Source organism: Leopardus geoffroyi, chromosome A2, assembly GCF_018350155.1.
Source record: "Leopardus geoffroyi isolate Oge1 chromosome A2, O.geoffroyi_Oge1_pat1.0, whole genome shotgun sequence".
NCBI lineage: Eukaryota > Metazoa > Chordata > Mammalia > Carnivora > Felidae > Leopardus > Leopardus geoffroyi.
In genome coordinates this window covers 148,454,534-148,469,741 of record NC_059331.1, presented here as the reverse complement: position 1 = coordinate 148,469,741, position 15,208 = coordinate 148,454,534, and the positions used below count along the sequence as shown (strand labels likewise).

Genomic DNA, 15,208 nt, shown 5'->3' with positions numbered 1-15,208 from the left:
GGCTGCCGTGGAGGTGCTGGGAAGTCAGGTCTGGAGACACGGTCAGAGAAACAGGGAGGTTTCCCTGCACCTTCCCACGAGCAAGAGGTGGTTTGGACCTGAGATCTCAGCGTGAGGCAGGTCAGGATCTGAGGAGCTGGGATGGGAGGAAGGGGCAGTGTGGTGGCAATGGTCCCTTCATGCCTTGCTGCCTAGGGAAAAATTGCCATTTTACATCTCAATTAGGAGGGACACCGGGGTCAATCGGCAGTACCACCAGAGGAAAATGGGCCCAGCCCAGCCCTGGGCCTCTCCAATTATTATTAATGAACTTACTCCCAGACCTGCCAACCTTTTTATATGCAAACTAGGCCTTTATGGGGCCACTGGCAATCAGGACTCATTAAAGAACGTGTGCCAAGCCTCAGAGAGAATCTTCCAGAGGAAGAGAGGCTTATGCTTCTACCCACATCCTATCACACCCACTAGAAGCAGCCCAGCCCCCACAGGAGGGTGTTGCAGCTCCCCTGTCCTGCTATGCTCGGGGAGATCCTTCCGGACCCGCCACCCCATCCTGAGGGGGTCCCGACCCACCAGTAGGAACTTGCCTCTTTCATTAAGGGGAGGAAAGATAGTGGGTTGGCATTCAACTTCAGCTGCCAGCATGTCTGCTGATACTGAGCCATTATTTGTCCTCTCCCTGCCTTGATTTCCCCTTTGCAAAGTAGAAGGGATCCATTAGGTTGGTCCAGAGGACTCTCAGATTCGAGACACTTTCTGAACATCGTTCAAGGGCAGCAACATTTTGCTGTAGGAGATGGAAGTGAGAGATCCAGGACTTCTCTTACTCCAAATGCAACCATATGCAGACATGGATGCAGCAGGAGGGAAGGTCAGGCTTGTGCTTGCTTTAGGGAGAGGAGAGCTGCCCAGGGCCTCAGGTAAAGGGAGGAGCGGAGTCAGGACCCTCTGGCTAGAAACTCCCTGCTTTTCGTGGATCTTCTCTCTTGATCCTCCGCCATCACACACCTCCTGCCCCAGTCCTGAGCTTCATCCTAGACACTATATCATTCCTGTCTTCTACGTGTCCTGTGTTCTCATCTTGCTGGGGCGGGGGACACAGAATGGAGCTTCTAAGACTCTCTCCATGTGGGACCTCCAGGTCCCTGGAGACCGTGCACTTTAGAGCCTTAGGACCACATGCCAGGTTCACTGCTCCGCTCCTTCTCCCCTCCTGCTGGCCTGCCTCCTGCTGCTCCTCTGTGTTTTCACTGATTTTTAATCATGGAAAAATGCACACATAAAACTTACCATCTTAGCCAGTTTTAAGTGCAGATCTGTGGCATTAAGTACATTCACACTGTTGTGCAACCATCCCCACCACCCGTCTCTGGAACATTTTCACCTTCCCCAACCGAACAAAACCCTGTCCCCCTGAAACGCTAACTCCCCATTTCCCCTCCCCCAGAAAGCACCATTCTGTCTCTACGAATTTGATTATTCTAGGTGCTTCATATGAGTGGAATCATGTGATATCTGTCCTATTGTGACTGGTTTATTTCACTTAGTATAACATTTTCAAGATTCACACCTGTCGTGTGTTAAAATTTGCTTCCTTTTGGGGGGGCCTGGGTGGCTCAGTTCGGTGAGCATCTGACTCTTGATTTCAACTCAGGTCATGATCCCAGGGTCATGGGATCGAGTCCCGTGTCGGGCTCCACGCTGATTGTGGAACCTGCTTAAGATTCTCTTTCTCCCTCTGCCCCTCTCCCCTCCTAGCAAGTGCTCTCTCTCTCTCTCTCTCTCTCTCTCCCAAATAATAATAAGAAGAAGAAAATTTTTTCTTCCTTTTAAGATGGAATCCTATTCCATTGTAAGTATATATCACATGTTGTTTATCCATTCATCCACTCATGGACATTTGAACTACTTCCACCTTTTGGCTGTTGTGAATAATGTTACTACAAACATGAGCGAGCATCTGTTCTAGTCTCTGCTCTCAACTCTTTTGGGTATATATCCAGAAGTGGCCTCGCCTGATCTGCTGCTCCTCTCCTACCTGCCTTTTGAAATAAAGGTTTGGGCAGCCTGAAGGAGAGAGGGGGTTAGTTTCATGGGCCTGGGACACTTGCTCCTCTCTGGTCAGGCTCCATGGTAATCAAGAAGGACAGAGGTGAGACCACCCCAAATCATGGAATCAGGACTGGTTAGAGCCGAATGGGTGCTTGGAGCCCATCGGATCGAGAGCTAAGGAAGTTGAGTCTCCAAGTGGGGATGTGATGTATTCAGGGTTCCATAGCTGTCCAGAAGCTCAGGAGGCACTAGAGTGTGGGTCTTCTCCCTCCTAGTTTTCAGTGACAGAAGGGGTTCATGTTTGCCTTCAGACCCAGGAGGGACAGCTGCCAGTTGCCTGATTGCCTGCAACCCATCCAGTCTGCTGTTCTGCCTCAACCTCCTTTCTGCCTCAGTCTGCTGAGGAGGAGTGCTGGGGTCAGGAGCCAGCAGCCTCTGCTGAGGGCAGCATCCTCAGGAAGGATGTGTATACCGTGCTTTTAAGCCATCTGTCTCAGCATGCCCCAAACAGTGCCACAGCAGTAGTCTGGGGGATGGTCTGTCTGGGGAGACCCAGGCCCTGCTTGTGTCCTCACTCCTGCCCATGCCGATCAGGCCTGGCATACTGACTCTCTTCTACTCGGCTCCTCAGAATCCAGCCACACGCCAGCCCCCACCTCTGCAAAGAGGACAGAACACCCACACTCCGTATTTGACCCATTCCCCGCCTCCCAGCCCTTCCTGGACAGAGCTGATTGCCTCAGGGAAAAGGGCCCAGTCATTTCCTCCCTCCCCCCAAGGCCCAACGGACCCCACTCAGCCTGAGGAATGAGTGTGTTCATTGCTAGCATCCCAGGGGTTCTCCCTGTGTATCTTCTCTGAGGGGCATTTCCTTGGGGTCAGGCCAACCTCAGAGGGAAGTCAGAAGCTTCTGGATCTTAAAAGGCCTCTGGGCCTCATTCCAGAACATTCCCAATTGCCAAACTCAGCCACGTATGGAGGACCCTCCTGCCCCCCCCCCCCCCTGCTGTGGTCCAGACTCACATTCCAGAGCTGGGGCCCACAGCTCACTTGTGGAGGGTCTCTCTGTCCCAACTCTTGGCAGCCTAGGACTGAAGCCCGAAGTGCGACCCGGGACACCCAGCGGCTGAGTGTGTCTCCGCTAGGGTCGGAGGGGTGCTGGGAAGAGGCAACCAGGAGTGTCAGAGTCTGGAGGGCATTAAATTGAAAACTGAAGAGGGCAGGAGACAACCTCAGTGAGAAGTGGCCTCCAGGAGGTGACTGTAGAGTCTGGGATTTCTCGGAACATTCCCTCCCACACAGAGGCCGAGGACGGGCCCCAGTGCCTTGAACCTTCTGTGGGTGTGTCCGAGGGAGGGTGGAGCAGGGCAAACATCGGGGCTGTGTCCGGAGAGACCCCTGCACCTTTGGCTTCCCGCTCCCCAGCCTGAGCTGTGCTGTCTGTTCCAGGACTGCCCCCAGCTGCTGCGAGTGGACAAGATCCTGGTACCCGTGGAGGTGATCAAGCCAATCACTCTCAAGGCCAAGAACCTTCCCCAGCCACAGTCTGGGCAGCGTGGGTATGAATGCATCCTCAACATCCAGGGCAGCGAGCAGAGGGTGCCCGCCCTACGCTTCAACAGCTCCAGCGTGCAGTGCCAGAACACCTCTGTGAGTGCCCCTAGCCCTGCCACTCCCGGGCCGCCTGAGCCCCCCTCGTGCACCCCCAAATCAGCTCAGCTCTGCAGGGCTTCCCCAAACGCCCACAAAATGAGCTCCCTGCCTCACTGCTTCCCCCACCCTTGCTTGCCCGGCCCAGCCTCTTAAGCCCACCCCGGCAGAGTGCTAGGCTCTGAGGTCTGTCTGCCCATGGTTATGGCAAAGAGGGACCTCTGTCAAAGGCAGGGGCCGCGGTGGCAGGGGATTATGGACCAGCCATGGGGCTGTTGAGTGCTGTCCGTGGGCAGAGAGAGGTGTTTGCACGGTGTGTTCGGCTCTGGGAACATCCGTGTCCATCCTCCTTCCAGAGACCAGCTCTGGAGTCCCTGGGCCCTGTCCTCCCACCGGGGCTGACCCGGGGGCCTCATCTGAGCCGGCAGAGGCCCGCTGCTCCCTTCGTATCTGCACAGAGGCCATTTCCCAGCAAGACAGACCCAACACCTGCAAAGGGAGCAGTGGAACAGGATGGAGCTAGCCAGGGGGGTGCTGCTTGGATCAGCACAAACCTGCCCGGGGCTTAGAACATCCACATCAAGCCCATGCCCGACCAAAGACAGGTCAGCAGCCCCTGCATCACCTTTCCTGCGTGGCTGCTCCCCTGCCGACCGTGTGGTCTCCCCAGCCACTGCTCTGTTCTCTCTCTCATCCTCTTTCTGGGCCACCTCTATGCACCCAGACCGCTCCGAGACAAACATTAGGCTTATAGACTCATAACATGTTCAAGCTGCAGGAAACCTTAATATTCTTCCTCACTGTGCGAATGAAAACCTGAAGGCCCAGAAGCAGGGGCAGGTCTAGATTCGTGGGGCTGAAACTTACACAATCTGGGGGACCCTCTTTTATGAATAAAATGTAATAAATACAAAATTTGATATATAGGCAGGCCTGAGAAGGGGCTGAAGTTCCATGCGCCTCAGGGTAACCCACCCCGGCCCAGAAAAAGATCAAAATGTCTAAGGTCACATGGCTAGGGAGGGGCGGGGCTGGGCCTGGATTCAGGGTGTCCTATGTCACACTGCCTCCCATTCATCCTTCATGTTGCTGCGGGGTGCTTATATGTGGTGACTGTATTTAGGGATGTGATATGGGACCAGGAGAGTCCTGAACAAAGCAGCTCACGGAAAAACTCTAAGCGTGAGTGGAGGTCAGAGAGGCCCATATGCTTGCCCAAGGTCGCTCAGCATTACAGGGATTGAACTGGCAATTAATGTCCCAACCCCTGAAACCCCAGATGTGTCCCCACAGCTCCCACAGGTACATCTCCCTCCTGTCCTGGTGGCCAGGCTGTTTGGCAGATTTCTGCAGCATTCCAGATTAAACCCACAAGCAAATGGGATATTAAACACCTCCTGTTTCCTCATAAATCCTGAAGCCAACCAGACCAGCCCCAAGGGTTTGGCTCAAGTGATTCTCCCCTAAATAAGCAAGTTCCTGTGGGAAGAAAAGGCCTGAGTTCCACATGTGAGTCAGCAGAAGGCAGATAGGGGTTTAAACGACGTAGAAAAGTCTGTTTCATCAGAGACACTGCCCCAGGGAACCTGGCCCAAGAGGGAGGACAGAGTCTGTGGCCTCTGATGATGGAGAGCCCTTGTTCCCCAGACACAAGACTGGGCCTCATGGGCCCGGGCTTCATCCGGCTCAGTTAAACAGATGAGGGCACCCCATATAGCAGCCTGAGTTCATCCTATAAACTCCTTGGTCAGAACTCAGTGCCTTGGAACCCACTGCCTTTCTACGAATGGCCCTCAGCACTTCTGAGCCAGACCTGACTCAATGAATGAGCCCCCTAGGGGTCACATTGCCCTGACTGTGGGGGCAAAGTTGGAGCCTCCTGAGAACACAGAATGGAGCCCAGCATCCCTGACAGGTGGGGTGGGTCCCTTGTCTGGGGTGCCTCCGCAGGGCGCTTCTCCCGACATCCTGGTCAGTACCATAGGGACAAGGGTGAGGTGCTGCTGGACATCTGCTTGTCTGACGTTGAATCCTGGGGATTGACAAAATCTGCTGGTCACACACAACTCCTTACTTGGGGATTTCACGATCTGGAAGCCTGATGCCCCAGGACACAGCAGTCAAATCTGCTTTCAGCCCTGAGAGGCCCCAGGCCCCCCATAGGGGTCTTGCCCAGCTGGCTGGCTTCCTGAGTGCAGGGGCTCAGGCAAGTTCAGATCCACTTCCAGGAGACTTCTTGTATCAGCAGGACCACAGTAGAAACATGACATTGGGGCTGGAGGCCTGTGGCCCCAGGCTCTGACCACCAACGAAAGGACATGACTCCCAGGCTCCCTGCATATCCCCCTGCTGTCCCTGCAGGACCCTGAACTCTGGCCCTTGGAGCTAGGAATCTGTCTGAGGTCTCCCACCTGCCATGGGCTGGTTTACAGTATCTTACTAAGGTTGCTGCTCCCAAAACAGCTCAGCCTCTCTTATTTCAACACCCTCATGACGAAGGTGATGGGAAAGTTTGTTTCTGTACCATTTTAAAGTCTTAGAATGTGAGGAGACAGGAGGTGTACCCCACAAAGGGTAGATTCTAGGAAAAGTTCCCTGTATCTACCAGAACCTGCTGGAATATCATGCACTTCAGGAGGGCTCAGCCCTGGCTCTTCCCAGGAGCCTCTCTTTTTCAAGGATCTCAGTTTAAATGCTGTTCTTGGCCAGGATACCACTTGCCATCAAGTGACGTCCTTAAAAAACTTTGGGGTCATAATCAGCCGCAAGCCTCTGTTACCATAGTTATAGAGGACAACATATTACCAGAGCAGGAATAGACTTGAGAGAGTGTCTGCTTGTGATCTGTAACAGAGGGGAATCTCTGCAGCCCAGGGAGGGCATGTGACCAGCCCCAGGTCACACAGCAAGTAAATAGCAAATTCAGAAATTCAACCCAGCTTCATAACACACACCCCCACCAATCAAAGGTTGGGCAAAAAATAGCAACTGAGCGCTTTATACCCAGCCTTGGTGCTATCCTTGGGAACAAGGTCTGATGTGCCTCAGACAGGACTGTGGGAGGAGTTTTGTTGTTTCACTTCTTCAATCCTTGAGCTTTCTGGAATGGAGGGGGCCACTGGGGAAATCCAACAAAACCCCCGAGTTTGTGATGACAGAGGAAGAGGGGTGACAGAGATCTCAGAGGAAAGCAGAGAAGGAAAAGAGACACAGGAAAACTCCACATGGGTGGGATACTAGGCTGGGTGGGCAGGCAGTTCGTCTCCAGGCCACATTTTGGGGACAGGCCCTGGGCCATCGCTGGAGCCCTCGGTGCGGGGGAGGGGGGGCAGCAGTGGCTGTAGGAGGAAAACAGGGCAGCTCACAGGCAGCAATTGGAGGGAGGAACAACTGTGGGTATTCTTGGCCTCCTTTAGACCAAGGCTCCAGGGAAATGACAAGTGCTTCTAATAATAGTGCCCAGTCCCCGCCTCTCAGGCACCAGCAATCACAGGAGCAAGGGGGCCGCAGGGGGCAGCCAGCTCCATCCCCCCCAGCCTCCACCAACCCACAGCAGCGGCCCATCTCCTCTCCGTGTCCCAGTTTACTAGGTGCAGAACAAGGATGGGGAGGTAACTTGGCCCCCTCCCTGCTTTACTGGAACACAGCTGGGAAGGGGTCTGCTGAGCCATCGGGGGTCCTGGGGATGGTCTCGGAGGATACACAAGCTTCTTCCCTTGTTCAGATCTGTCCGCCTGAATGGTAGAATTTTCCAGCACAACATCTCAGGGCTCAGAACAGGGAATGGTTAGTGGAAAGAATGTCCAAATTAAATAGGTCTTGTCTTTGCTTGACAAGGTAGAGGCTCACCCTTTCCCGAGGTAATGAACAACATCATCCCCTAGCTGGGCTGTGATGTGCCAGACCTTGATTGAGACACTTAACCTCCTGGCCCCTGAGAGCCTGAAACATTCTCCCCTTAGTTCTGGGTTTTGTGCAGATTAACTGCCCGCTGATTGCGGAGAGCTATATAAATGCTAAATGAAGCAGAGGTGGGGGTTCCTGGGGGATGGGAGCCAGTGGTCCAGGCTCCCCAGCTGTCGGCCCCCTCCTGCTGCAGGATGCAGGTCATGGGGAAAAAACTTCCAGGAATGACAGTGACTTCCCTAGAGAGGGAGGAGGTGGTGGGGAGCACCAGGGGTTAATGGCTTCTATAATATTTCATAGTCAAGATCCCAGGAATGGGCGATAAAAAGATAAAGCAATGCCAAGCATATTTGATCCTTGAAGTCTTTTATTTTCAATTTTCCTTGAAAATTAAATGCGTGCAAACACACACATGCACTCCAAAACACATAAGCATGCTCGTGTGCGTTCATCCCATATGTACCAAGAGTCTGGTGCATAAACACTCAATAAATGCCTGCTATTATTACTTCACATAAACACAAACACAGGGAACACAAGCATATTTTTGGACGGCATCCCCAAATGTATATGCGTAGACTAAACACACAGTCATATTTGAGTGCTCATTCCTTGTGACAGGCACTGTGCTCAGCGCATTGGATGGTTATCTTGAACCCTCAAAAGAGTCCTGTTGGGTCTGCGCTGTTCGTAATTCCCACGTCACAGATGGGGAAACTGAGGCTTACATCATTTGCTCACATTCACACAGGCAGTCACTGCAGAACCCCTCTGTTGCGGTATGTGCCCGTATGTGTGTGCATGCGTGTGTGAACACGCAGGTAACACAGATTTGTGCTGTGAGCTCTTCTCAAGTCAGCTGCGTGTGAATACGTCTGTGCACACAAACACACATGCCTACGTATGCAGAATCTCTGGGGGATTTCCGGGCCTTTCTGAGAGAGGCCTGAAGGTTCTATTGATCTTTGGTTGATGGGGCCCCTGGTCACCACCTGCTGCTTCCACATTGAACTCTGGCCAGACCCAGGCCTGAGAAGCAGGAGCCAGGCTTGGATCCTGACTTAGGCACCACCAGCATCCCTCCTAGAGGTAGAGGCAGAACAGCCTCAAGCCAGCCCTTAGCACCTTCCCTTAGCAGTCTTCCTGCACTGGGGCCTTGGAGGAGGGAGATGGAAACAGGGATGGGAAGGAGAGGAAGTGGAGCTTGGCTAGGGGAGGGAGTGGGAGGGAGATCTGGAAAAGTCTGTCCCTCTCCCCTTCCCCCCCTCCTCTCCCCCACCCTGTCTCTTGCTCCTGCAACATCTCTCCACCATCAGGCCGCTGTCCCCTGCTTCTAGCAGACCACAGGGAGTGTGAGTGGTGAGTCTCTAACTCCCCAAAGTGCTGGCGTCACAGAGTTGCCTGTTTGAAATGCATTCCCATCTTCCAACCCAGCAGGTGTAGGGAGAGGCCCTGGGATCCGTGGTTAGGCCCCCTGAGTGATTCTGAAGACTGTGGCCCACAGACCAGCCTGAGAACCACCAGTCTAGAGAGGAAGAGGCTTTGTGAGAAAGCTCAGGATGCCTTAGAAGGACTCAGTCTGACCCAGAAGCAAAGAACATCATCTCTGGGGAGTTGATCAACTGCACTACAGGGCAAAGGGCTTATGAGTCACCAGCTGAGCTGAGCGATCATGAAAGTCCCTGTGGTTGTTTCTTCAGGGCTGGGGAGCTTTGCTTTATTCTGTGGCTTGAGCCCAGACCCTGGTGTCACGGGTCACAAGGGAGATTCTATGAGAGAGTGGATGGTACAGAGCAAACCCCACCACCACTGTGGGGCAAACACTGAATGTGGCTCCCTGGTCTGGGCACGTGTCTCCAGGGAGTTAGTGAAAAACTTGGGAGTGCTAGGGTAGAGCCTGAAGAAGGCTAGACAACCATCCCACTGATGTTGTGTATGAGGATAGTGTCATGACGTATTCACACTGGAGCACATTCTCGGCAATAACTCAGGAATTTAGGGCGATTTCCCAGGTTAGGATTGTAACATCTCCTCTAGAAGTCTCTATGGATAGGCTCCAGAGGCAGAGGCACCATCTCAAGCCCTGAGACCCTCCACAGGCTGTGCGTTCCCAAGGTTCTGTAGCCTCTTAGTGAGAAGCTAGCAGCTCGCTTGCTCTGGGAGGGGGCACCAGCTACCTCCATAATATCCATCAACACCCCCACGCCCCAGCCCCTCCAAACGTCAACTGAGTTGAAAGAGCCTTTGGCTCTGCAAACATCACTTCCGGCCAGGTCTCTTGGACTGAACCCCTCTAGCAAATTGCCAGCTCCCAGCCCCTCCTCTGCAGAAAACCTGTCTCTGTTCCATTCCTCCATTCACCCCCTGTGGAGGGCAGAGTCTGGTGGAATGATGAGAAAATCACCAGGTACAGATTGGAAATGCTGCCCTGGGCAGGGTCTGATTCCCTGCCACCTACCTCTTTCTCTGGGGATTGAGAAGTGTCTGCTGTCAGAAGGCAGATGTGGGGGGGGGGGGGGGGCTGGCACTCCCTGTTCCCTCCCTGCCCGGCCCCAGCACTCAGTCCCAAGGATGAGACCCAGCCAGGTGGGGCACTGACTCCGAAGAGAGCTGGGCAGGGACCCTGTCCAGGCCTAGAGGTAGCTCCCGCATGGGCAGCCACAGAGCTGGGGCCTGGCCTCTCTGAGCCAGTGCATGCCTTTGGAGTCTTGACCCAAATTCCCAGGTTTGGTCCCTAGGGTGTCCACAGGATTTCCCACCTCACCTCTAAGCCGCATCCAGCTCTCCTGACTCCTAATCTCCATCAGCTCAGCCCCTGAAGAGTACGGCCCCTTCATTTCTAGTGCCTGCAACCACTACCCCTGCCTGGAAATTGATCAGCCCTCTTTAGGTCTTTGATAAAGCACCCACCTCCTCTGACCTTGTTCTAGGAATTAACATTCCCAAGTTGAATCAAGGGCCTGGTGGGGCCTAATGACAAGGTTCCCCTGGACAGTGAGGGAGGAAGATGGGAAGCGACAGCTGGTGTGAGCCAGCGTCCGTGGAAGAGGGTTGGGTAGCTCTGCTCTAATCTGCTCTGTGAATCCATATTCCAAATGGGTATCCCATCCAGGCCTGGCCCCTCCCCTGCCTTAGTATCCTGCCCCCCTCTGCCCTACCCTGTTCCCCGAACCATGCTTCCCCACACATGCCCTCAAACACAGGCACAGTCACAGCAGGCCCTTAGCCCCAAGCACCTCGCGGGCTCCAGGCCAAAGAGCTAGCTCTCCCTAGAAATTTCTGTAACCCAACTTTTTTCTTTCCTACCCCCAACCTGCCTGCAGTATTCCTATGAAGGGATGGAGATCAACAATCTGCCTGTGGAGTTGACAGTTGTGTGGAACGGGCACTTCAACATCGACAACCCAGCTCAGAACAAAGGTGTGGAAGGTGGACCCCGGCGGCAGGGAGATAGGGCAGAGGGAGGGGGAGGCCCTACATTCGAGGGCACACATTATTCCATCCCTGCCCCAGTGGTGACCCTCTCCCTCTGGCTCGGAGCCTGCCCTCTATGCCTGTGCACTGCTCCGTGACCTCTCGGGTACAGGGCCACCATGGGCAGGGGTCCTGGGTGTGGCGGAGTGAGCACGACTGGCCACAAGAGCCCTGATGATTCTAAAGGGAGACCCACTTCTGATTAAGTTTCGCTGCCTGGGGCCCAAGTTCTCTTTTGCTCTTCTCTGTGTCAGAGTGGCTAAAGGGACACGGCTGCTTGGGTCTCATCATCCGAGGCTGGGACTGCACTCCTTGTCCACAGTCCCATCCCCTCCCGCTTCCCCTCTGCCCTTCGCCCGCAGTTCACCTCTATAAGTGCGGAGCCATGCGGGAGAGCTGCGGGCTGTGCCTGAAGGCGGACCCGGACTTCCAGTGCGGCTGGTGCCAGAGCCAGGGCCAGTGCACCCTGAGGCAGCACTGCCCCGTTCACGAGAGCCCGTGGTTGGAGCTGTCAGGCGCAAACAGCAGGTGCACCAACCCCCGCATCACAGAGGTAAGCCATGGTCCTCTGGGCCGCTCCGGGTGGCCGAGCCGTGCCCTGCCATGGCCGGGGCCTCACCAGCCATGCCCTGCCGTCGTGTCAGCCACCCCAGTGATTACCAGGGCAGGCTGGGGGCATCCTCGTTTTCCTGCCCGGCTTCTGCAGAAGCTGTGGGTTTGGTCGAGGGGTGTCTCCCTTATCAAGGAAGGTTGAAAACAGAGAAGGGCTCCACTGTCCTGTTGGAGTCTCCATGTTAACAGTATCAAAAATGACTCTAAGTCCTGGCCACTCTCCCTTTGTCTCTCAGAATCTGGGTGATGAGGCTGTTAAGCTCCATCGGGGACAACCTCACCGATCATTCAGCCATGAGCAGAGGGTGCATGGGGTTCCAGGGCACAGAGCCCAGCCCTCGGGAGGTGGAGAAGGTGGAAACGGTGAGACCTTGGGACTCACTCAAAGCAAGACCTAAGCCGGTAGTTGGCAGAAATGGATTTGGAGCACAGTTCAGGGGACATAGGCCATGGAGCAAAGACCAGGGAGAGGCAGGGAAGAGCTAAATGTGCCGAGAACAGGGCTTGAATCCCAGCTCTGCCAGCCAGTTGCTGGGTATCCCCGGGCTAATTTATCACTACCTTCGTGCCTCAGCTTCCTCACGTGTGCAAGGGGTCTAAGGTTCCATCTCACAGAGGAGTCACAAGGATTGTCTGAGATCCGAACCACGCAAAATGCTGGCTCTGTGCCCAGCCCACAGGGATCTCACCATCCTCCTCTTCGTCTATCATCAACGTTGTTAAAGCTGTTGCCATCCATGTCTACACCGAGGGGTTCGCTGCCCCTGGGGTTTATTTAGGCCACTGGTGTCTTCATCTCCCCACTCACCACTCCTGGCAGAGAGACCCCTCAGGCATCACGTCCCACCGTGTTCCCCTGGTACAATAAATAAGGGGCGTGCATGTCTCAACAGCGCGACCCTCTGGGCCTCTAGCACAGCGTTTGTACATTATAGGTACTCAACGCCCCCTTGCTCTAGTGGCTGCTGATTTTAATAACAAAGCAGAGAGGGGCAGAGAAAAACATAGGAAAAGGAGTTCTGTCTCGCCTCCATACATAGTAAGGATAGACAGGTATGTGGCTCTGTGCAGAGTTTCACAAACACACACATATCCAATAGCCTGACCGTGGCAGTTACCATAATAGGCCAGGTGTTGGTGTGGTCCTTCACAGTTTGCGAAGCAGTTTCCTGTCCCTTGCTTTGTCCGTGCTCACAGCAACCCCCCCCACATGGTTCCTGGGGCTACCACCACACAGTACCGCAGACGGAGGGGCTTCAGAGACAGAAATTTTCTATCTCTCAGTTCTGGAGGCTGGAAGTTGAGACTCAGATGTGGGCAGGACCGGTCCTTCGGAGGACTGTGCGGGAGAACCTGCCCCAGCCTCTCTCCTGGCTTTTCTCCCTGAATTTTTCTCATTGTCTTTCTGCGTGTCTCTGTCCAAATTCCCTCTTCATATGGGGACACCCACCAGTCATGCTGGATTAGAACCCACCCTAATGACCTCATTTCAACTTGATTACCTCTAGAAAGACCTTTTCTCCGAATAAGGCCACGTTTGGAGGTACTGAGCATTTGGACTTCCACAGGTGGATTTGGAGAGGACACATTTCAAGTTATGATGCTTGCCAAAGCCAGGGTTATCAGCCCCCTTTCCCAGATACAAACAGTAATGCCCAGAGATGCTAATGCCCTCACACCAAAGCATAAATCAAACGGTCCCTGAATCCCTGGTCTCTGGATTCCTAGATTAGCACTCTCTCTCACCACAAAGGCAAGACACCCATAGAGATACTCCCTCACCCCTCCACTCACAAGCTGTGCACACCTACAAGGGATGGAGAAAGGCAGGTAGGGAGCTTGACCTTTGCGAGTGCACAGCCTCCTCCAGCATAGTGGCCCCACGGTGGTGGCCCTCTGTATGTGCCCCCCCCCCTTCAGTCCCTTTGTCCTCCGCGTTCCTGGTTTTCCAGACACGGGGAGTCTCCCTCAGACTCTACTTCAGTCTCCTGCATGGGTAGGAATCTCAACAGCAGTTCTCGAGTTGGGGCAAAACACATGCATTTAACCTGGGGAAGGAGAGCACCTGAGCCCTACGTGCCCCAGTCCCCCTCCTTTACAACTCCCCCCACCCGCAGAGCCTTTAACGCAGAACCACCCCCAGGGGCCGCCACACGTGACTGCTAACCGTGTGTCTGCGGCAAACCGTACGACTTGCTTCCTTCTTGGCCTGAGACCAAGAAAATCACAGGGAGAAGATGGCAAATTAAACAAATCTCCCTGTGACGGAGGCTATTTACTGGCTCCATACTGGCGTCAGCCCTCCGGGGAGCCCGGGGAACCAAGGACTGGGCCAGAGATAAAGCTCCTTTTTCAGGACAACACGCCAGGGCTGGAATATCATGAAGCCACTCCTGCCAGGTGCCAGTGGGGCTTTGGGGACTGGCTGGACAGACATTTGGGAACATACCCTCCGCCTTCCAGCCCTCCCTATATCTGCCCGCCTCCCTCTCACAGAAACGGCCCCTGCGTCCGAGGGATCTGTCTTTCCACTACAGTGGGAACATGCATTTGAAAACCCTCGCACTCATGTGCACGCTCACTCGTGCACATGTGCACGCATCGGTAAGAAGCAGGAAATATCTTAACTCGTAGGTGAACAGACTTCCCCAGCAAAGCCGCCCCTCCAGCCTGGTTTCTCTCACCCTCCTCCAGCGTGGAGCCCCCAGTTGTGGCCCTTGGGGGTGGAGAGAGTAGGAAACATTAAGAGGTGGGCCGTCTGGGCTCCTTCGGTTGCGATCCCATTGGTGTTGGCCAATATCCAGTTGCTGGTGTTCAGAGACACCAGGAATGGGAAATGTGCCCTTCTCTGGTCTTTCAAATGCCAGGAGAGGCTGGCACAGAATGTCTTCTGCCACTAGGGTCACTGCTGCGGGATGTCATAATTAGATCGCATGAACTGTATGGGCACCTACCTCAAAGCAGGCCCTTGGTTGTTGGTTCCCAGCGTCTCAATCATGGGTTTTTAACACCAATGGTGACATCTTGGAAGGAAAAGTCAGTCATTTTGGCCAGTATATGAGGGTAAAGTCTAAATTAATCCCATCTCTGGTAGAAACCAAGCCAGACAATGAAGGCAAAGGGCTTGTGACAAATGCTCTTCTAAATCCAGGAAGATGCTTGGGTAGTTGTGGTTTTCAGCCCAATGACAACTTGAGAGATAAATATAGTGCCATCACTGAGAAGTCCATGGGAAGTAAGACACCATCCCTGAGCTCAGAGACACAGGATCTGAAGGATGAGGAATCAGACGCCAGTGACTGTTACCATGACAGTGGAGAGAGAGTGGACAACTGGTTATGGGGAAGTGACATTTGAGAAGGATCTTGAAACCTTGGTGGTTTGCCATAGCGTGGAGGGCGGTGGGCATCAAGAGGGTTGTTCATTTTCCTTCAGAATGAAACAACACAAGCAAATGCCGGGAGGCTTTATTCCGTGATTTTCTATGAATCACCTGAGAACGGTGTATATCATG

At 54.0% G+C, this 15,208-nt stretch overlaps 1 protein-coding gene across 2 annotated transcripts in view; it reads left to right on the top strand.

Annotated features, from left to right (window-relative positions):
* PLXNA4 (plexin A4) overlaps nucleotides 1-15,208 on the top strand; it is a 445,047-nt gene that overhangs the window by 360,043 nt on the left and 69,796 nt on the right. For both annotated transcript variants that reach the window (XM_045495675.1, XM_045495674.1), the window contains exons 10-12: nucleotides 3,502-3,702; nucleotides 10,932-11,028; nucleotides 11,445-11,635. In XM_045495675.1, the coding sequence (XP_045351631.1) occupies nucleotides 3,502-3,702; nucleotides 10,932-11,028; nucleotides 11,445-11,635 (489 nt within the window). The remainder of the gene's footprint in view (nucleotides 1-3,501; nucleotides 3,703-10,931; nucleotides 11,029-11,444; nucleotides 11,636-15,208) is intronic.